The sequence below is a fragment of the Cyprinus carpio genome, chromosome B9 (genome assembly GCF_018340385.1).
Source record: "Cyprinus carpio isolate SPL01 chromosome B9, ASM1834038v1, whole genome shotgun sequence".
Lineage (NCBI taxonomy): Eukaryota > Metazoa > Chordata > Actinopteri > Cypriniformes > Cyprinidae > Cyprinus > Cyprinus carpio.
The window spans coordinates 27,841,036-27,865,556 of NC_056605.1; the positions used below are offsets into that span (position 1 = coordinate 27,841,036).

General features: G+C 34.8%; 1 protein-coding gene across 11 annotated transcripts in view; it reads right to left on the reverse strand.

Annotated features, from left to right (window-relative positions):
- LOC109096423 (histone deacetylase 4-like) overlaps positions 1 to 24,521 on the reverse strand; it is a 211,662-nt gene that overhangs the window by 43,042 nt on the left and 144,099 nt on the right. For 10 of the 11 annotated variants that reach the window (XR_006155648.1, XM_042731796.1, XM_042731793.1 and 7 more), the window contains 10 exons: positions 23,318 to 23,446; positions 23,032 to 23,168; positions 21,978 to 22,094; positions 21,550 to 21,760; positions 18,053 to 18,246; positions 13,119 to 13,325; positions 11,166 to 11,352; positions 10,894 to 11,027; positions 7,577 to 7,679; positions 5,486 to 5,532 (listed from right to left, as the gene is read on the reverse strand). Coding sequence is in view for 10 of the 11 variants with exons in the window: in XM_042731796.1 (XP_042587730.1) it covers positions 5,486 to 5,532; positions 7,577 to 7,679; positions 10,894 to 11,027; positions 11,166 to 11,352; positions 13,119 to 13,325; positions 18,053 to 18,246; positions 21,550 to 21,760; positions 21,978 to 22,094; positions 23,032 to 23,168; positions 23,318 to 23,446 (1,466 nt within the window). In the remaining variant the exon portion in view is untranslated. The remainder of the gene's footprint in view (positions 1 to 5,485; positions 5,533 to 7,576; positions 7,680 to 10,893; positions 11,028 to 11,165; positions 11,353 to 13,118; positions 13,326 to 18,052; positions 18,247 to 21,549; positions 21,761 to 21,977; positions 22,095 to 23,031; positions 23,169 to 23,317; positions 23,447 to 24,521) is intronic. The other variant, XM_042731792.1, reaches the window with a different exon arrangement.

Here is a 24,521-nt window from a genome sequence, read left to right on the forward strand (position 1 = left end):
AGAATGCTATAAAATGTAATAAAAAAAAAGAGAAAAAAACAACAACACAGATAACAACAACAACAATAATTGTTATTATTATTATAATTATTATTTTAAAAATATTATAAATGATTTAAAAATTAATAAAAACAAAAGAGTAAATATTGTTGTGCATATTATGTTATTAATAGAGTTAATGTTTCATGAAAAGTCATGATTGTTTGCTACCCACAAATCATAGTCACAATCAATAGTCACATTGTAGTTAGTGCTGTTGTAGTGTTCTTAAAAATGATTGCACTCACAATTTCTATCAAATTAAGTAAGCGAACACTAAACAACATTTAGCGGTGCTTAGGAAGTGTCTTCTCATGAACCCATGCTTGTGAGGACAGGGAAAAGTCTCTTTTTCACCGCTGACAGAAGTGAGACGTTTACTCAAGCGGACGGCAAACAGACACGGCACAGTACATGAGGCCTTCGCACCCAACCGTTCCCAAACATCCTCTTTTGTGCCCTTCTCATTCTCGCAGAGGAGCTTGATTGCAGAGCAATCAGGAAGAGAAAACGACACACAAACCAACAACATGGTCACAAAGAAGCCAGAGGCTCTTTTGACACCTAATGCACAACCCAAAGCACACGAGCAGGCAGATAGTGGCGGGAAAGACCTGGCTCGGAAAGGGGGGCATTCCCAGAATGCTTAGAGACAGAAAACAGCCATTCATCAGGCATTACTGATTATGCTCACACACGTCTGCCCTACAGCCTGCAATTACTGCACAAATAAACACACACGTACACACAGGAACACACACACTAATACTTCAGCACTTAAATGGGGTCATGGGTAAAATAGGGAATAATTCATGAGGTGTAAACTACCGGCTTTATAGATCAACAGGTGCTCAAAGTGCAAGTTTGACATGAAGTGTCATTTTAATTGTTTTATATTTTTGAATTAATTGTGTTATATATTTTAAATTAATTGTTAATTAACTGCTATTGCTCATACTTTAGGATAGGGACAAAAAAATTGGCATGAATATGACATTACACAGAATTACATTCAAGGTGGCATCCGAGCCATATGCTGAGACCAGAATATCATAAAAATGTTATATGTTGTTCCAAAAACATAATAATATAAAATTACTTTTAATTATTTTTTAAAATAAAAAAAATAATAATACAATTATTAATAAATAGAAATACAATGTTTATAATAATTTTAATTTTATAATATTGAAAAATAAATAATACTGTTTAAAATAAATAAATAAAAAAAATAATTAAGGTTTTTAACTTTTTGGCCTGTATTACAATGTGCATGTTTAGAAAGCAGAAAAAATATATTTCCTTTTATTATTATTATTATTTATTTAATCTTACAAATTAATGATTTAAAATTGTAAAAAAAAGAGAGAAAGAAATAGTAATTATACATTATTTCCCCAAATTAAAATAGAATAATGCAGTAAAACAAATACAAATAATTAAATGATTATTATTTTTAAAAAGGCTATTATTTATTTATTTATTTATTTTTAAGGTGAAAAAGGTTTTACCCTTTGGCATTCTTTAGTTCTGTGCATTAAACAGGAAAAATAACCAACAGTTGCAATTACATACATATATATATATATATATATATATATATAATAGATTATATATATATATAATCATATATATATATATATATATATATATCATATATATATATTAATTTATTATTAAAATATTTGATATATTTTAAATATTTAACCATATACTATATTTAAACTAGTGGAAGCAGGGTGTTTAAATGGTGACTGTGTCAAAAAGTCTTCTCTTGTACATCCAATATCCATCAACCGACTGCCAATAAAATGTCTTTCTCGTCCACATCACGCTCTACTTACAGTATGGTTTTCCAATAAACCACGTACAAACATTTAACTCGTTTCTGTTAAAGTGCTCGAAACATCTTAGAGGAAAGAATATTAGGACAGTCTGCATCTTTGCAACAGCATGTGGAGGGGAAGCGGGCGAAATAAGCACTTAATGAAACAACAAGCTGGCAACAAGAAAGACGGCGAGAGGGAAGTGAGAAATCTGGAGAACCGCTGAGGGTCTCCCTCTCAGAATACATATCCTCCATCCATTTATGAATTCAGATTTTCAATGGCATGAGCGCTCAAGGGCAACGTAAAAAACCTCTGGTCTTTTCAAGTTCGGCCAAGAATGACTTTGTCACGAATTACGAGCCTGTGGTGCATTTAAAACAGAAAAAAATATGAATCGGGGAACAGAGAAACAGAAAAGCTAGGGAAATGAGAAAGAGTGAGCTAATGAAAGAGAGCAATTTAGTGTAGAAATAAGAGAGAGAGAGAGAGAGAGAGAGAGAGAGAGAGAGAGAGAGAGAGAGGGAGAGAGCTAAAAGATGTGAAATATAGACATTCAGCCTGGACTGCAACTAGGATGCCTTCAAATACTGCCTACATAGGCAACACACTAAGTTTTGGAGCAGAACCACTATAAAACACTGTCAAATAAATAATAATGAAAATAAACTCTCAAAGTGAATCTTTCAATATTATTGGTGTTAAAATAAAAGCTTAAGTGAATATCAGTGTTATTTTAGTTTCACTGAGATACTACTATAATTTTTATTTATATTTTAAATTAGAATTTGTATATTTTGTTTTCATGTTAACTTTAGTTAAAGTTTTAGTAGTTTTGTTGTGTTTTTGTCATTTTTATTAGTTGTTTTTTTAAATGTTGGTCACTTTAAGGTTCAATTCTTGCTATTAACAAACCATTAACTACGATTTTGCCTCAGTAAACTACTAATTTGCTGCTTTTTAATAGTTAGTAAGGTAGTTAAGTTGAAGTGTTGGGTAGGATTAGAAATGTAGAATATGCTCATGCAGAACATGTGCATTATAAATACTAATTAACAGCCACCATGTACATATTAGGTACTGTATGCTAATAAGTAACTAGATAATAGTGAAAATAGGTCTCTATATTAAAGTGTTACCAATATGTCTATATAGTTTTATTTTTATTAATTTAAGCTAAACAAAAATAAGAAATGCTGGCTTGGCAACTAGTTGAAATAAAATAAGTTTATTTTTTAATTCTATTTCAGTTAACATTTATGTTATTTCAAGTAATGAAAACTTTTTTTTAGGTTTTAGTTTTAGTAAACTACACTAACCCTGCCACATATGTAACAGTATATGTAATAAACAAATAAACAAAAACAGAACAAACGAAAAAAACTGGCAAAAGACATCAAAACATGAGGCTTTAAGCCCCAAAAGCCCACCCCAACGTGGCCCATGGTGTAAAAGCGGTAGAAAGTAATGGAGTGATGTTGTAGACGCTGAGGTTTGGGGGCGCAGGTCTCAGGCAAGCACAGTTTATCTTCACCCTGACAGGATAATTTTCGCTGTAGAGATGCAGGAAGACAACAATTTTGTTCCATTTCCATAAAAGAGTCCAGAGCCCTTCTGTTTCTCACCATTCAGCTCAAAGACTGTGACTTCAGCCAGACAGGACCGCCTGCCATTTATCAGTTCCCCTCCACAGCCCTGCCTGAGGTCACACCATTCAACTAATACACACACACACACACACACACACACACACACAAATCCACCTCACTGCGTTTTGAAATATAAAAACAAATCTATCACAATTATGGAATTTGTCTGGCTATTAATTGTCAGACAGATAATTGTATTAAAACTGTCATTAAAAACTGAAATAAACTTTTAATTGTATCCCATTTCACATCAAAAATTAAACTCAACAAAACATTCAACAAAAAAACATAACACAAAGACATAAATATTGTTTAATATACATATACAACCATTCAAAAGTTGGGGCTTCTCTTATGCTTACTAAGGATTTGTTCTATTTGTTTGATTAAAACAACAGTAAAAATAACAATATTGTGAAATACAGTAGTATTACAATTTAAAATAACTGTTTTATATTTAAATATATCTGGATATGTAATTTACTCCTGTGGTGCAGTGCTGAATTTTCAGCATCATTACTCCAGTCTTCAGTGTCACATGATCCTTCAGAAATCATACTAATATGCTGATATTATTATCAATGTTAAAAACACTTGTGCTGCTTAATATTTTTTGTGAAAATGTGTCGTTTTTAACAAACATTTCATGAATAGAAATTTCAAAAGAACAGCTTTACAAATTATAAAGAGAGGGAGAGAGATAGTGTGTGTTACATAAATATATAATAAATGAACAAATAATTAAGGTGGTCCTATTAAATATAGGTCTTTTGAGCCAATATGTGCTTCCTATTCTATGATATTTTGCTTCAGGAACTTGTAACAACCAAAAATATGTGACCCTGGACCACAAACCAGCTTGTATGAGTAAAAATTATCGATTTTTCTTTTATGCCAAAAATCATTAGGATATTAAGTATCCATGAAGATCATGTTCCATGAAGATATTTTGTAAATTTCCTACTGTAAATATATCTAAACCTAATTTTTGATGTATTGCTAAGAATACATTTGGACAACTTCGAAGGTGATTTTCTCAATATTTAGATTTTTTTTGCACCCTCAGATTCCAGATTTTTAAATAGTTGCATCTCGGCCAAATATTATCCGATCCTAACAAACCATACATCAATGGAAAGCTTATTTATTCAGCTTTCAGATGATGTATAAATCTAAATTTTGAGAAATTCACCATTATGACTGGTTTTGTGGTACACGGTCACATACAGTATATGAAACTAGTTCAATGTCTCTATATTATCTTAATATTTTCTTATTTAGATGGTAAAACTCAATATAGTCTTCTTGTAGGTCAAACAAGGGAGAATGGTGCAAGCTATGGCAGGATCATAGATTCAAATCCCTAAAACAGATAAAATGCATATTTTGAATGCAACATAAGTCACATCTGCCAAATGCATGAACGTAAATGCAAAAACCCAATTATAATGTAATGATTACACTCTCCCAAATAATCACAATTTTGTGCAATATTTCCAAAAGGCCACAAAAAATAAATAATTTCCTTTTGACATACAGATATATTGTATCGCTGACAACACAAAAGCGAGATTATTCCATATTCTTTCACATGAATGACTGAACCACCTCTCCATTCATTACAGGAAACCATTCACGGTCTGTCTGAATCATTCACCTACACCAGACGGGGAGGGCATGAGTAGAATGAGAGAAGTGAGGATGAGTACTTCCTGTTCCAGAGCCGTGAAAGAGTGTGGCTGACACTGTCCACTCAGCACTGAAGAACAAGTCTATCCATTCATTCATCATCATCATCATCATCAGAGAATACACACACAGCGCACACAGCTTGTTTATAAAAAACATCTGGACACAATTACCCTCTCGGCAGAGAGGAGAGCAACAGTTTTTGTTGCCGCTGGAGTTCGGGGGAGGGAGAACCAACAGGACCGTTATTTACACACGGCAAAAAAGAAAAGAGAAACTCACCCCGATTCCTCCGCACGGCAGTCTCACGAACATCGGTGTCACTGAGCCTGACGAGAGACAAGAGAGAAAGACATAAAGATCATCAACATCACTAAAGCTAATCATCTTCTGCATTTGAATATCAAGATGTATGTGCATGAGTCATATCTATTACATGTCAGGCCAGAAATACACTTTAGGCTAGCAGTGTTTTTGCACCACTGTTCAGTGGAGAAGATGACGGTTATTAAACTAATTGTATAGTTGTGTAGTTTGATAAAGCAAAAAACCAGCAAAATGATTTTAAGACAATATGTATTTATTATTGCATTGTCATAAGTGACTGCTCAATCATATATGCACAAGTGGAGAAGTCGTGGCCTAATGGTAAGAGAGTTTGCTTCCTAACCCTAAGGTTTGTGGGTTCGAATCTTGGGCCGGCAATACCACGACTGAGGTGCCCTTGAGCAAGGCACCGAACCCCTGACTGCTCCCCAGGCGCCGCAACATAAATGGCTGCCCACTGCTCCAGGTGTGTGTTCATGGTGTGTGTGTGTTCACTGCTGTTTGTGTGTTCACTACTGTGTGTGTGCACTTTGGATGGGTTAAATGCAGAGCACGAATTCTGAGTATGGGTCACCATACTTGGCTGTATGTATGTCACGTCACAAACAACATAGCAAAACGTATATAATATCATCTGATTCATAAGCTGACGACTCTTCTGATCTGATTCTTTTTAGTGAATCAAAAACATGTAGTGTAGATAGTGTTGCATGATTCACAAATCAATGACTCTTACGAGCCAGCTCTTTTCAGCCACCAGTGTCATTTGATTCAACTAATTAACTCTTTAGAGAAGGTTCTTTTAAATTCATCAAAAACATATCATTGTAGTTCGATTAACAAACACCTCTTATTAGCAGACTGTTTTTAGAAAACCAAAAAGTTCAACCAGTAAGGTCTGATTCATGAACCAGTGACTCTTATGAGCCAGTTCTTTGCATCAGTCAGAAAGTTCAATTATCAATTATCAGTTCGAATCAGTCTTAACAAATATTTTACTACATGAAATTAATTAATTATCATAATGCATGACTCAATTAAAGCAAGAATTAATGTTAATAAATAAATTCTTCAAACCAATTTTTATACTAGGGATTCCTCTGCTGCACGATATATATATATATATATATATATATATATATATATATATATATATATATATATATATATATATATATATATATATATATATATATAGCCAAAAAAAAAAACCTGCGATGTAATTCAATGGCGAAAGACGTCAATCGGTCGCATGCGGTATGTAAATAGACAAACAATTAAAAATCAGCACAGATGGACCACCAACCCCGAATACTCAACAAAATGACCACAATGACCATTCCCTACTATATTACTGCACAAACACACATGCAATAATCCAACGTTTCTCAATGAGGCAAAGCATCTATTGATTAAAATTGCCCTATTTTCCAAATCAATCGTGCTTATGAAGCAACACATTGTTGCAAGATCAAAAAAGTCTGTTGAATGAAACTGACCCAATCAGATAGGAAAGGTGGAAACATGTCGTCTCCATACCCGACGAGTGTGAAATATCCATGCGTGTGCACGTGTGTGTGAGCGGGCATGTCGTTTAAGCAAGTGTTTGATCGCTGCATGAGGGGGCCGGAGCTGAAGTCATGGAAAACTGCATGTGTGGTTGTTATTGGCAGAGAGGTGACGGCCTTGACGGACAGCTCAGGGGCGAACTCAGATCAAGGCCATGACTGATGAAAGCAGAGAGTGGGCTGACAGAGGGGAACGCCAGGGAGTTTGGGATGGGGAGGGAATGACAACCGGCCAAGAAAAGAAATGAAACGAATTGCAGCATTTGGGAAACATGCTGTAAGGCGGATCTGGCTGCAGAAGCGTAAATAATGTGGATAATTGCAGAAGTCCAGGCGAAGCTTCATGGGCTAATAACTGAGAAGGCCATCGCAGGCTCCAACTGTCGCAGAGAGAGAAATACAACAATGTGCTTGTTCACAAAACAGATTCAGCCCATGGTGGAGTCAAGTGTGTGTGTGTGTGTGTGTTTGCTCTTACTGTCCAGTTTCTGTCTGAGAGGGTTGGTTCCGTAAAGCAGCACATGGGCCTCAGTGTGGACCGTCTGTAGCTCCTCCAGAGTGGCTTTCCTGCCTCGAATACACTGCACAAAAAAAAAAGAGAGAGAGAGAGAGAGAGAGAGAGAGAGAGAGAGAGAGAGAGAGAGAGTTAAAACCTTAGTAAGAAAAGATGCTATATTTGGTTTGAGATGGATGAAGTGGAGGCTGTCAGTTTCTTATGTAGCAACATACTGATATTAATCAGCTGAAAAATAGTCTTAATTTTGAGATTTGATGCCAGTTTTTGTGCATTTTGTTAAAATATAGTGTAAAATTATTGTTCATTAAAATACAAAAATTTTTGTGTATATTCCATGTTCTTAACCGTGAACTAATATTCAAGTTTGGCGTCGATAAGATTTTTAAAACTGTTTTAAAATGAGTCTTCTATTCTCACTGAGGCTGCATCTATTTGATCAAAAATACAAGAAAAACAGTAATATTGTGAAAAATGTTTAACATTTGAAATAGCTTTTGTCTGTTTTAATATCTTTTAAAATGTACATTTTTTTTAGCATAATTACTCCAGTCTTCACTGTCATACAACTCAGCAAAAAATAATTTCAATATGCTGATTTCTTATTATTACCAATGTTGAAAACTTTTTTTTAATAATACTTTAATGAATAGAAAGTTAAAAAGCACAGCATTTATTTGAAATAAAAATCCTCTGTAACAATGTAGAAGTCTTGACTAACACTTTTCATCAGTTGAATGCATCCTTACTGAACAAAAACATTAAGTTTGTTTAAAAAAAGAAGAAGAAGAAGAAGCACTGACCCTAAATATGTGAATGGTATTACATTTCTTGATTTAATTTTAAATGTTTCAAAATCCTAAACCTTTCTTCAGGTCAGTTCAATGCATCCATGCTGAATAAGCATTTCTTTACAGTTAACTTGTTCACAATCTCAAAATTCAAAGTTTAACATTTTAGTCACTAAAATCACATTTAAACAAGTTGCAAATGCAAATGATTTTACATTATATAAGACAAATCTCTCTAAAAACATGGATTTTTTAAAAACATAATTTCAGTAAAGCACACATTCTAGATGTGTATAAAATTATGTACAAAAATAGTCTTTCTGAACAACCTATGATTAACATGTAAACAAAAAAAGTGTCCTTAAAAAACCTGTCCTGCAGAGTTGAGCTCTAACACTAATTAAAAACATCTGAACCAGCTAATCAAGGTCCTCCGACTCTCTAGAAACTTCCAGACAAGTGTGTTTGAGTTCTCCAGGAACATGACTGGACACCCCGGGTCTAGCTCATGTCTTTTTTTTACAGCGCCTGTTATTATTAGTTTATTGACTGGAATGTTTTGACAAGAAATATTTCATTGATTGCAAAATCGACAGCCATATTGAACCGCCATCCTGCCTCCTCTGAAGTCTTTAGCTGTCTGAGCAGAGCTGAAACAGACCCGCTGTCCACCTCCCACTCCAAACTGGGCCCCACATGCCTGTAGAACAAAGCCATCGGCCCTCGGAGGTGCCGGAGCTGCTGGATTTGCAATAATGTCATTTTCCCTTTTTTAATAGCTCTGGCCTCTGAAGCACAAACCATCCGAGAGGGAGGCGGACCTGCCCACCTGTGGAAGCGCTCTGGGCCGCTCCGAGGTGACACCTGCAACAGGACGTACTACCTCTCAGATTTAACAGCAGGGGCAGTTAAAGTGGGGCCCTCGGGGGCCCGGTGCAGGCTGGCGGCAGCTTAAAACAACCCCGCACTCTTTAAGGGCCCCCCTGCTGTAGATTAGGGGGTATTAGAGTCATGACTGCCTTTAATTGAGGCCCAATTCACTGTTTCCATCTCCCAGAACAATAAACATCTCCACCAAGGAGCAAATGTAGGCGAGAGAGCGGGGGAGCAGCCGTGCCATTGTCGTGCTTGTTTACTTGTTTGTTTGGAGGAAAACAGAGACTGCAGCTATGCGACCTACTCTAACAGGCCTGACGCAATGGAGCCAGCGTGGCAGGAGAGATTAGATCCAGCGAGAGCCATTAGGCATCAGCGATCAGAGCTCGAGATGATGAGAGAGCTCAGGAATTGCCCTCAGCAGGTGGAGGCAGAGATAAGCAGGCACAGACTGATTTTGGGGGAAAACTGATTTAAGCATCGCAAAATGTGGTAAAAGTGGTAAAATAATGTTAATTATAGCTTAAAGCAAGCATTTATATGTAAATATATATATATATAATATATATATATGTGTGTGTGTGTGTATACTGTATATGCACAAACAAACATATATGAATTGTGTGGTGCTTTGTGAGGAGTTTAGTGCAGGTTCTAGAGTCTGTAAATGGAAATCTGTGATTTGTGTCATTTAAACTCGTAAATAAACTAAGCTGCAGGATTTTTTTTAAACATTTAGTATTAAATTAAGAAGAAATAATGTTTAAAATTCTGGGGTCAGTAATTATTATTATTATTATTATTATTTATTCAGCAATGATGCTTTAAATTGATCAGAAGGGATACTAAAGACATTTATAATTTAAAAAAAAAATATATTTTTTTTATTAATTCTGTTCTTTTAAACCTTCTGTTCATCAAAGATATCCAAGTTATCTTGGGAAAAAATCTATCATGGTTTTGACAGAATTATTAAGCAGCACAAGGGTTTCCAACTTTGATAATAAAAATAAATGTTTCTTGATCAGTAAATCAGCTTATTATTAGGATTTCTGAAGGATCATGTGACACTGAAGACTGGAGTAATGATGCTGAAAATTCAGCACTGCATCACAGGAGTAAATTACATTTTGAAATATATTCAAATACAAAGCAGTTATTTAAAATTGTAATAATATTTCACAGTTTTGATCAAATAAATGCTGTAAGTGAATATAAGACAGACTCCAAAACATTAAAAAAATCTTACCAAAAACCTGTGGTGTAGCTTCATTGCTACCTTCATTAGAGGAAACGTTGGACGAACTAAATACTAAGGCATTATGATTTTTTTTTCTTTTTCCAATTTCCAAACTCCTCAAACACACTCAAAACAATCTCACACCCCTTTTCCTTTGAGTAAAACTCTTTGGTTTATTCATAAAGTGTGTGGCTGTGTTTGTGATGGCTGAACAGCGCCCTCTACAGATCATAAAAAATCCGTCACCCTGCCACAGTAACCAGCAGGCTGCAGCTAAATACCACTTAAATATGTTTGGTGCTGAAAGATTACATCATGTTACCGCTAAAAGTGCTGATGTGTCATAAATGGAGAGACATGGGTGAAGGGGTTACCTCACACTGGCCGCGCAGTCCGGTCTCCTGCAGTCGTGACCAGATGCTCTGGATGCGCCCGGCGTGTTCGGGGTGGTTGTTACTGTTTCCACACATGCACTGGTGTTTCTGCATCAGAGTGTCGTACACCAGACCTGTAAGGACACATATGCTTAATTAAAGAGGGCTGCAAACTAATATAAATACACTTTTTTTGTTGTTTTTAAGGTAATGTCCCTAGGTTTAGCTGTTTAGTAAGTAAATTATTTGGAGCATCTGATCCAGTGACTGACCGGTGGTAAAGCGCGGTTTGGCTGGAGGTTCCTGCACCACAATGGGAAAGGTCGCAGAGGCCGGGGATGATTGTGCTCTGGACAGGGGCCGATGGCCTGGGAAGGTCACAGACAGACCGGCCGCTTCCATGGATGCCTGATAGTTCCTCAGCTGATGGATCCTCTGTTGCTCCAACAGGAGAGCTTGCTGCTCAGAGACAAGAACAGAAGTTTAGCTTGAAACAAATGAACTTTGCTATGAAGTCAATATGTAAAAATTAACATATGTATCCTTATACAGAAGTTTCATACTTTATAGAGAAGAAGTGTTTTTAGGCACCCTGTAGTTACAAAAATAACCAGCAGGTGGCACTCAATACACTGCAAACCACTAACAAAAGTGTTTTTTTATAAATATAGAAAATGCTTTGCATTTTGAAAATAAAGGCAAGAGTGTTCTGAGCCCCACTTCATATCCTACAATGCTTTGTGTTTAGCTCTTCAAGACAAGTAAAACCTGTGAAAATATCTACAGTAAGGCAGTATTTTAAGGTCTGAAGGCACCAAGGCCTAGGTGTGAAATGCACGGCCTGCTACTGCATTCTAATATGCTGATTTGCTGATCGAGAAAGTTTTTTTTTTTCATTATTAACAATGTTGAAAATAGCTGTGAAAATTGTTGAATTGTTTTTTTTTTTTTCAGGATTCGATTAATTTCATTTATTAAAAAAAGTATTTACTGTCACATTTGACCAGTTCAATGCATCCTTCCTGAATAAAAGTATCGACTTAATAAAACTCAACCTGAACTTCTGAACAGTAGTGTATATTTCAATTTCTTCTAAGAAACAATCACTGTAGCCTTTATATATTTAATTGGTTATGTCTAAAGCTGACTTGATTTATTCTTGATCACTGGAAGTGATGTTATGGTGTCTTGGAAGCTGGTCTGAAACCTTTAGAGGTTTCTTCATAAACGCTGCCTGTTAATTGGCAGCTACCTTCAGGTTGGGACACAGAGTTAGTTAGCTGATGAATATTTCAGTTTGATTGCAGGAATATGCAGAGGAACATGCACCCCTGCTGCACATTAAGAAGAAAAAGAGCTGGACCTAAAGGATCTCGTCCAGCACAAGTGCCCACCTCCTGTTTATTTTTAAAAAGCAGTGTTTAATTAAGCGTTGAGGACCTGTGCTTGCATTAAACACTTCTGAATGTTTGATTTTTCAGGGATTGCATAAATAAACTCATACTGAGCATTTCATGTAAATAAAAGGCCATTTTTAATTATATGTCTGAAAATTCAGCTCTGTCTCCACAGGAATAAATTACATTATAAAATATATTCAAATCAAAAACAATTATGTTAAATTGCAAGAACATTTCACAACATTACTTTTTTCTACTGTATTTTTAATCAAATAAATCCAGACTTCTTTCAAAAACGATACAAAATCTTAACCAAAACTTCTAAAATTGTAAATGTACCAAATGTACCTAAAGTGTAAATTAATATAAAAATGTTATGCGTATTTATTATTAATTAAATATGAGAATAAAATAGAAAATGACAAGATCTGCTGTTTTGGAAATATTTATTTGTGTTTAATTGTGCAATACTGCTGATTCAATTAAATGAATTCCAATCAAACCAGCATGTTAGCTAGCACAGTTGGTCTATTTGTATTTGACATAAACCACTATTATTGTTTTATGGCAGCTTTAAGTAAAATCAATGCATGCCTCCAGCTGAGTAAGTGCCAGAAATACGCAGTATCTAGTTGGGACAGATCGTTCTTAAGAGTTAATAACCCCTTTTTCACCAACAGGGTGTCTGACTCTTTATAGGAGCCTGTTGCTGCCCCCTTCTGGTGCTCAGTGTGTTTGTGACTTCATCCTGTGCCATTCACAGAAACAGCGACAGATGCGCTTTCATATATTCCTGCAGCTGTCTGTCAGCTCTAACACCCTCACCTGTCTGAAGAGCAGCTCTTCCTCGGCTTGCCTCTCTCTCTGCTGGAACTCTTCATCCTGCTCATCCGGAGGTTCTTGTTTGATGGTGACCCCGTGAGGAAGAGCCTCCGTGGAGTCGCCCAGGCCCTGGTGCTCCCGCAGCTCCTCCTCCGTCTCCTCCGGGTGGCTCTCGTGCTGTCGGCCCGGCTCGCTGGGCTTAGCCATCATCTGAGAGAAACACAGGTCAAAATCACCATCAATTCAACTGATGAATCAGACTTCTAGTGATACAAAATGAATAACTTCTTTAGAGAATATTATTTGGATCTTTATTCAATAGTCCTGGAAAAAACACCTTAAAAATTAAAAACTTGTTATAATTATTAATGGATTTTTTATTTTTTCCTCTTTCTTTCTTTTTGTTGAAAGAAATTAATACTTTTATTCAGCAATAACACATTAAATTGATCAAAGGTGACAGTAAAGACAGTTATGTTGTTACAAAAGATCTATTTCTATTAAATATCAAACAAACGCTGCTCTTTTAAACTTTCTATTCATCAAAGAATCTGTGGGGCTGGAGTAATGGTTTCTGAAAACTCAGCTTTGCCATCACAGGAATACATTTCATTTGAAAATATATTAAAATAGAAACCAGTTATTTTAATTTGTAATGACATTTCATAATATTACTGGTTTTACTGCATTTGTGATCAAATAAATTCAGCCTTGGTCAGCAGAAGAAAAAAATCATTACAATTGAAACTTCTAAATAAATACAAAATAAAATCAATGATAAAAAACATATAACATATTGTTAACAATTGTTTAATGATCTGATGATATATCTATCAGATTGTTAAACAACTGTTAGCTAGTTTTTGTTAGTAGCTTGTAGTGTAACTAACAGAGGTAGACAGATGTATCGGTTTTGCCGATTAATCGGCACCAATAGTTGATTGCTGGAACAATCGGTTATCGGCAAAAATCCATGCCGATAGTTTTCCGAGTTGCGTCCGTTGCTGGAGTGGCCTGGAAGGGTCTGTTTTCATTATAAAGTGCGAGAGCAGCCTCTAGTGGTTGAAATCACTGACAGCACGTGCTATTTGTTTAGACACTTGATGCTGCATGCTGAACAGAGTGAGAAACTTCAGACCCGGATTTAAATGCAGCTGACAGAAAAGCCTGCTGCGCCACACCCTGAATCATTGTTAATGTACATAATTAATTGTATATTGAGCATTTTCATCGAAACGTTTGTCTTTCTGTGGCTCTAATAAAGTCTGTATGCTTCATTTATAGAGCTATAATATAGATCGCTCTTTCCGTTTGCTCCGTTTTTTAACTTATCTATGCCTCATTGTTCATTCTTGAAGTAAACTTGTGTCCGTTTGGTGATAAAATAAACTGTTTTAGACCGCTGCTCAAGTTGAATGCGATAATCAGTAAGTGTTCAAGAATAGAAGCAGTAAAAGTGTGAGAGTATACATTGTGCTGGTATAATTGTAATGTTATGGCCTTTGTGTATATATTTACAGATGTGCATCTTTAAGCATGACTGTTGAAATGAAATGGTAACACTTTCAAATAAGAGTCCATTTGTAACATTTAGATTAATAAAAGCTGTGTAAGTATTGTTCCTTGCTAGAGTGTGGTAATTTCAACATTTACTATTATTATTATTATTATTATTATTACTACTACTACTAGTGTGGTTCAGAACGGGTTTTTTTTTTTTTTAAAAATAACTATTTTATTTTTTGTTCAGTATCCATTTTAAAAACTATCGGTTAATTAATCAGTATCGGCCAGTGTGGTCCATCCTAACTATCGGTATCGGCAAAATCCACTATCGGTCGACCTCTAGTAGCTAACTACTTAAAAAGTATAAACCAACCCTTAAAACCAACATAAAATAAAACTGACCACATTTACTTTATTAATACACATTTTTAAAACAATAAATATCTTGGTTCGCTCAGAACTATATCACTTAATGGAAGTAAAACAGGTTGTGATTGTGAATGCTGACCAACAAAAAAGGACTTCATGAGAAAAGGACTTAAGACCTCTGTAACACACACAGATCTTGTGTCAGAAAATACAGAGTCAAAGCTACAGCTGCATTAAATAATACTCTTGGAACAACAGGAACAATAGAAACTGTCCTCTTGGCTCAAGTTCATGCTGTGACAGCTGTGTCTAACCCTATCACTGTGGCAATGACAGCTCATTGACAGCTCTCTCTCTCTCTCTCACACACACACACACACACACTTGAGTGTGGTAAAAACACAGCCCCCTGGCAATGTACCAAGGGAACATAATTGACGTCAGAGCGCTCAGCAATTGCCTCATCCATGTGCTTCATTCTAAACAAGCTTTTCTTTTTTTATATTCTCCTCTTTGTTTTTTCCCCCATCCTCACCGCACTCCGTCTCTCAACATGTCGGATGTTCATGCCAGGTAAACTACACATCACATCACATTACAAAAAAAAACAAAAAAAAAAAACAAAGCCAAAATGACAGGAATAATCCAAAACTTGACACCAGATAGCATCTGACAGCTGAAAAACTTCCCCAAAACGTCAATCACCCTGGTCTTTTTGTCACAAAAGTTCAATAATTAGGCCTAAATCATCTTCAGTTGTTCACAAAGTTAGACTTTCTGTCAGCGTCAGTAGCTCAGCACACAAATTTGACAGGTGTGGCTTGAGTCATGAATATTAATTAGGTTATTTGAATTCTGTCATCATTTACACACCCACATATCAGTCCATTGGCAAGCAAAGGATGTCAAGCTCCAAAAGTGAAAGACAAAAAGGCAAAATAAAGCCATAACAATAATTTTTTTGGGATTCTGAGATTTTTTTTCACCAACAACCTTCAATACTGCAGCACATAAATCTCATTTACATTTGTGCATAGTCACATGTGGGGAATCTGTTCTCATGTCTCATTGTGACGTGCCAAATTTGAAAATATGCATATTTAATTTGCACAAAAATGAAGTAAAACAGGTTGTGTATGTTGACTTTAACAATACAGGATTTTGTGAGAAAATATCAAAAGAAGAAATTTTGAAGAATGTTGGTATTAACCAATTGCTGGTAGCCAATGACTTCCACAGTATTTTTTCCATACTATGGAAGTCGACGGCTACCGTCAACTGTTTGGTTACCAACATTCTTCAAAATATCTTCTTTTTTGTTCAACAGAAGAAAGAAACTCTTATTTCACCCAAAAATGAAAATTCTATCATTTACCCACCTGTTCCAAACCTGTACGGATTTCTTTTTTTCTGAAGAATGTTGGTGTTCTTAAACATATCTTCTTTTGTGTTCAACAGACTAAAGAAACTCATACATGTTTGGAACAAGTGACAGTTATTTTTGTATGAACTATCCTTTTAACATGTTCCACCATGTTTAAATCCATTTTGCAGATTTTTCCCCCCTAGATACATCGAATAAAAAGCACAAATTAAGTCCACAGAAAATCACATGCACTGATTCACAACATATGTCTCCTCATATCTCCCCTGTGAACTTTAAAAACAGAGGAATGGAGTCATATCTAAACAGTGTAAATGCTTGGGAAGCATTAAATTCCTCTGACATCTGCTGAGCAGAGGCAGTATTCCCGGAAGCCCCGAGCGTAGTGCTGAGGTGATCCACACCCGGTGAGCTCATTCTGACATGCTTGTGTGAAGGCATGGATTAACCCCATAACTAATCTATAATGCACATCTGCGGTGGTGAGAGCACAGGCGTTAGAAACAAACCAAAACCCTGTAGGATAACGGCCCAACACTAGTAATCTCCACAGACCTCACCACACACTCCATGAGCAAACACGAGGAGGGATAAAATGGGGCGGTTATGGAGCACAATAAGTACTTTTCTCATTCATTTTCTCCATAGGGATTTAAAATTCTTCAGTGAAAAGTTCATGAAGCAAATCAGCTAGCTCTTAGATGAATGACAAACGTCTTTTTGAAGCAAAAGAATATGTGGGAAAAAAAGTGTATGAAAATACAGGCAAGGATGCAAGATTGCTCATACCATGAAGCACTACGAATGGCATATATTAAATAAAAAATTATGGTATAATATGAAAATACTTATAGTTATTGATTCCAAGTACAAAAACAATACATTTATTTTAATTTATGTTATTTTGTTTTGTTTTATGTGTGTGAAACACTCAGATATATACAATTATAAAAGTAGTCTAAACATGTAGGGAGACAAGCTAACCAGTGGCATAATTTTCCAGCAAAACATTTGAATGAAAAAGTGAAGAAAAAATGGTAAAAAAAAATGTTTTCAAATGTTTGGGGTCAGTAAAATTGAATGCAAAGATGCAATAAATTGATCAAAACTGACTTTTACGATGTTATAAAAATCTATTAAAAAAGCAGTTCTTAGAAACTTTCTATTCATCAAAGCACAACTATTTTCAACATTATCATTATTATTATCGTCATTATTAAATCAGCATATTAGAGTAATTTCTGAGGAAACGTGACACTGAAGACTGGAGTGATGATGCTGAAAATTCAGATTTAGCATCACAGGAAGAAATTACATTTTAAAATATAATCAAATAGAAAACAGTTCTTTTAAATTGTTATAATATTTCACGATATAACGGTTTTAACTGTATTTTAAAAAAAATAAATAAATGCATCTCTTTGGTGAGAATAACCAATAACCAGACTTGTTTAAAAAAAAAAAAATCTTACGACCCTTTTGAACTGTATATATTTTATTAATTAATTTTATTAATTAATGGTCAAGAAAACTTAGTTTTTTTTATTTCTAAAACTAAAAAATGAAAATACACAAACACACACAAGCAGAGTGTTTCTGGTCTGACCATATAAGGAAGGCACATCCTGCTGGTTGCCATGGTGATTAAGGGAGCTCAAGACAAGAAGGAGTGCTGTACCTTGCTGATGTGAAGCTGCTGCTGCTGAAACTGTTGCTTGTGTTTTTCCAGGAACTGCTGGTGTTGCTGTTGAACCACCAGCTGCTGCAGCGCCTGGGCGTTCTGGGGCAGGGGGGCCGACTGCGTGCGTCCGAGGGGCCGATGCTGCCGGAGCTTGTGGATGGGATGCGACTGCATGGACACGCCCCCCAGGCCTGGGGACACAACACATGGGCTTTGGGTTACACAGCAGATTCTAGTTAGCACTCAGCCCCGAACTAATTAACACCTCGCCTGCTTTGGCTCTCGGGGGGTTAAGTTTCCTGAACACATGGCTGAAGATTTAAGCACATCTCTGCCTCATGCCCACGGATGGCTCATGAAGCATCTAATGCACAATGTACATAAAACTGACAAGATCCTTCTCAAAAAGTGACAGACTTCAAACAGAGCACTGATCTTGAGAGTTACCATTTCAAACTTAACATGCTGTCCTAAATATCTAACTAATGGTGCAAAATGTGAAAAAGAAACAGCAAAAGATGTGGCCAAAAGTGGCCAAAGATGTTTATATGTGCATTTAATGCATATGTACATAGAAATTATATATATATATATATATATATATACATACACACACACATATACTGTATATATATATACTGTATATATATATATATATACACACACACACACATATATATATATACATATACATATAAACATATACATATAAACATATACATATATACATATATATATATATATAAATATATATATATATATATATATATATATATATATATATATATATACACATATATATACACATTTCAATATAAAATACAGATAAAATAAAATAAAATTCTACAAAATTAATTTAAAAAAAAATGTAAATTATGTGATGCATAGTAAAAATATATCAACTGTATATATAAATGTGAACATAATATATTAATATAAATATATTCTATATATTCATTAATTTAATAGATGACATTATATGATACATAAAAATATCAATTTAATTGAATTGTGTTCTATAAAATTACTAAAACATGTATATAAATACATAAATAATTGTATATTTTATTTTGATTTTATAGAATTATAAAAAATAAACTAATCATATTAATTTATATTTAATTTTTATATAAATGAAATTATTCAATATAAATAATTTTAAATAAAAACAACATTTTTAACTTTGAAATACATATTACATAATACATATTATATTGTAATTTAATATAATTCTATAAAATAAAATTCTATAAAATCATTAAAACATGTATCTAAAAATATTTCAATATATACAACAAAAACATAAAAAACTATGTAGCTTGTAATTGCTAATTCACTGTTCATGCTGATCATATAAACACTGAAAAAGCACAGCTATGTAGGAAATTGTTTGCCTTGGACAACAATCAATTATACTGTGCAGAATAAGTATACAAAAAATATGTTGCCCCCGGAATGCCACAATTGACCAATCAGAAACCAACAGAGAGCAGTGTTATGAAAACCAAAGAGTAGCAGAGTAGAACTGAAACATGCATCTCTGCCTCCAGTACACTAAACAATGGATCGCCAAAAGAAAAGCTACAGTTTTCAGTCAAAAAACGTTATTATTTATTTATTTTGCATTATTGTGCCACTCTGCTCCAGACACACTCTCCATCATTACTCCTCCCAGGGGCTTGACACTTCCTGTTTGGACACTTCCTGTGGATTCGCTAGTGGGCGGAGAAGAGGTTTCCTCTTTAACGTGATGGTCTATGATGGCACAAATCATTAGTCAGAATTGACTGCACCAGCGAGGCGTCTCTCTCTCTCTCTCTCTCTCTCGCATCCTCAGAATAAGTATTGACCTCTTCCTTATTGGCAGCCTCTCTCTCCCGTCTCTCGTGAAGCCAATCCTGGCACATCAGGAGGCTAATTAACACCGCCTATGACTAATTTGATTAAAATGAGCCTTCTTTAGTGCGTATCGGAGGAAATTGAATCCAATTTAAAAAGGGCGCTGCATAACCTATGCTGGACTAATTATAACCAATAAATGCATGACATCCGCAGGGAGAGCGGAGCGCAACGCATTATGATCCTGCGAGGCCCCGGGGCACCTGGCTGTTCTGAGGCCCCCCTTTGGTACAATTTTGAAATGTAATGTGCAAACAATGGGGAATTATGTCACAGAAATGAGAAATATTTGTGTATTATGAGAATTAACAAACCATGTGAATAATACATTTAAGCAATAAAACAGTTGCAAAGATTAGATATGAATTATGAAAATGAAACATTGAGAGAGGGAGCTGTGGGGTGAAGCGCGTCAGATGCTTCAGGGTAACTGTGCTGTGGTGAATGACTGAAACATTTCAAGCAGGGGCCAATTTTCCTTCCATTCAAAGGAAATGAGGAATTATGCAATAAGTCAGTGGAACCGCAACATTTTAGGTTTCCTTATAACCTAAAACAAAATGTCCAATTATTATATTTACATTGCATTTACATTTATGCATTTAGCAGACTTTGTATATTAAATTTTACATTAATGTCTTTAAGAAAATGAGAGTAATAAAATGAAACTTTGAAACATAACACTACATTCTTGTATTAAAAAAAAAAACACAAAAATAAATTAATAGAAAATTCAACAAATGTTGAATAATATCTAGTAATACACAATTTTTGAAACAAATTGTGCATTGTTTTTTTATATTAAATTGTATTTTTAATTGAATACAATACAATATAGTACAATATAAATAAAGCATATATAATAAAAATATTAAATACAAAAATAATTAAAAGATTTAATAAAATCTAAATTAATATTACACTTTGCAGACATAGTTTTCACAGATATCTTTATGAATAATGGTTAGTAAAATAAAACGAATAAATGCATTTTACTATATATATATATATATATATATATATATATATATATATATATATATATATATATATATATATATATATAATATATATATATATATATATAATGCATTTATTAGTTTTATTTTATATTATATTTATATTATTGCAACTAAACTTTATATGTTTGGTTTACAGATACCATTAAGAAAATATGGGGGGGGAAAAGTACAACAAAGCTTACTAGTTATAAAAAAGTGCATTTTTGTATTTTACAAATATAATATAATATAATATAATATAATATAATATAATATAATATAATATAATATAATATAATATAATATAATATAATATTTATTTTTTTAAATTTAAATTTAATAATAATACAATAAAAATCTAAGTATTTTTGGTATTTTAATTTAAAGAAAATTGTTCCTCGTATTCCCCAATAATTGAAATGTTGTCTTGACATGACACAGATTACACATTTATTTTTAATTTCTAAATGGATATATGTTATAGACATTCTCTTCTCACTTTCTGTTTTACCAGAGGACAACTTCAATAAAAACGTCTCTGCAGGTTAAGGTGTCTCAGTTACATCAATATTGGTTATTACGCCTGCGACTGACCTGTGACCAGGGAGTTTTGTGCGGCGGACTGCTCCAGAAGCACCATATGCTGCAGCAGAGTGTTGTGTGCCGAGCCGCCCTCCCGCTCTAAGGTGGACGCGGCCAGGTAAGAAGGCAGGTGGGCTCCTGGCATGAACGGAGTGGTTATGGGTATTCCTGGCTGCAAGCCTGGCACTGCCATTCTGTCACCATCCTGTTGGCCAGACGCCACCTATGTGAATAGAGAAAGAAAGAGCATAATTCCAAAAGAATCTAGGGCAAAGAAGAGAGGACATTCCCTCGTAAATTATATTTCGCTTGCGTCAGAGACCCGCGGTCAGTTATTGTTTCTCAAAAGGCTCCTTCTGGGGTGCTGAAAGCCACATGTGGCCCCCTGACGGTCCAGACAGGGGCCTTTCTATGACAGAGAGAAAGAAAGATGGACTCACGCTGGAGGGGCCGGTGGCTGGCAGGCCCAGGGTGATGTTGGGAAGGGAGGGCGATGTGTACAGAGACAGCTGGCTAACAGGACCCTCTCTGCCCGTGAGTCTGTGCGCCAAAGATGGCTGGAACGACACACACACACACACCAACATATGCACAGATAAATAAACCCTACGATAAAAACAAACAGTTCTGTCTGGTTGCTCTCCGGACCCCTGTGGAACCAGTCTACAGAAGGAGACTGTCCACGGCTTGAAAACATGCATGGAAACGGCCAGGAAAATCACAGAACATTTCCTAAAGCAACAAGCGACAAGTGTGGCCACCAATAAAACTGAGCTATAACTACTAAAACGTGTCCTAAAGACGAAGCATTCAAAGAGATTTAGAGGTCCATTTAAGAATGCACCAATAAGCTTCGAGAGCGACGTCATGCACTGCAGTGATTTTATCATGCTTAAAAGGTTTTCTTAGGTATAGTAAAGCAAAGAAAAAAACATTAAAACATGCTTTTATTAAATGGTGGCAAAAGTTATATTGCTGAAGACACAGATGTTTAATAAATAATACATTTTATTGTTAATAATAGTCAGAATGTTACTTTTATATGGAGTAATGCAATATTGTAATACATTACTTTCAAAAATAACTTTCCTCAACACTGTTTGTATGTAATAGTTTTATTATAATTCATTATAGATATTATAAATATTTTTTATTAAATATTATATGTGAATGCACAATTTTAAAATACAGAAATAATATATAAATACACATATTTAGACAAATATTAAAATAAAAACAATTTAATGTATTATAATATATTATAATTTAATATAGGCCAAATACACATATCACATTATGTTATAATTTGACATAATGTAAGGATGATTTTGCATGTCTTATCTTATAATGTTTCAGTTTATGCCCCAAATAAAAACATTAAATTCACTGGATCATCCAAAATCAGGCATGACCACATACAACATACTCATTCTCATTTGAAAATGATAATAAATACCGTGGATTTCAAAACTGATCTTAAGCAGCTGTGCTCACAGATTCATATGCAGTGCGCTGTACCTCCACTGGACTGCTGGAGATTGATCCAGCGATGCCGTTCTCATTGGTAATGTTGTTTGAACTGTTGTTGGGTGAACTCGGACCAGAACCAGGAGCACTGCTGCATGCCGATTCTGAGAGAAAATGGACTTGATTAGTTTGGTGTCAGTCAAGAATGAACGGATGTTGGAGTCATGGCCTAGCAGTGCATGCAGGAGATTCTGCCAATCACGTCTGACATGTTCTACTTTCCCTATGAATAAAATGTGAAAAATCCTCTCACCTGCCATGTCCAGAGAGCGCTTCTTTGCAGTGGTGATCGGCCCATCCTTTCTCCGAAGCAGCGGGCTACTCCTGCGCTCCGTAACTTTCTGCTTCAGCCTGGATCGCAGCTTCAGGTTGGGCTCAGATGCTGATGAGAGATAGAACAGGAAATATAGTGAATATTGCAACACCGTTTTCAAACAACAGGATGTGTGTAGGATAGAGTTGTGTGACATTAAAACCAAATAGACCACATTCACACTTAGGCTTTGCTTTAAAACCACCTTGCAGTCTGCTGTACCTCCTACTTGGGCAGCTGCTTTTTAAGACAGCATCCTAAATAGAGTATAACTTTATACACACTGAACATAGACAGGAACTGTGTGTTTCATGCAAAAAGTGAGCTAATAAGCATAAAATATATTGCACATAAAAAAAATAAAAAATATTAGGTAAAAAATAAAAGCTTAATTAGAATAATATATATAAAAAAAAATACCTATCACTCTGGAACGTGTTATGTATTATATTGAACTTGAAAAATAAATAATTAATACATAATTACAAATACATACACACAGAAAAATAAATATAAACAATTAAATAAATAAATATCCAAAGAAATTTATGTAAATAAAAATACAAACACACATAAATACATAAACATAATTAAGAAATAAATATTATATAAAGACAATAAATACAATAAAATAAATATAGAAATATAAAGAATCATTAAAAATAAAATTAAAAAAAAAAATTAAAAAAGAGAAATAAATAAATACATTAAATGTTAACATGTATACATATAATCAATACATTATATATACATTAAAATCCATCTGAAACAAATCCTGATTCTCTACTGAAAATGATTTCTGGTCTGATATGATTTTTGACTGATTCAGCAGAATACAACTGTTAAAGAACCAAGACGTTTGACACTAGCTTGACCTGTCCCAAGCAGCTAATCAATCCTTAAAAAAGAGGCAAGTTCAGGTCACTCATTGTGCTTGTGAATCCAGATTCCAGTTGAGAAACAATGGAGCAAACCAGCATCTGAACAGCTTCCAGCTTGGCACAGCAACTTGCCCAAAAGTTTAATCAAGTCCATCTAAGAGTAAACACTGCAAATGAATACCCTTGGTCGAGAGGGCTTTCAGTTAAACAATTTGCAAACACAAGCTCTTGGAGTGTGACGTAGCGTGTCAGAACAGGCCTGC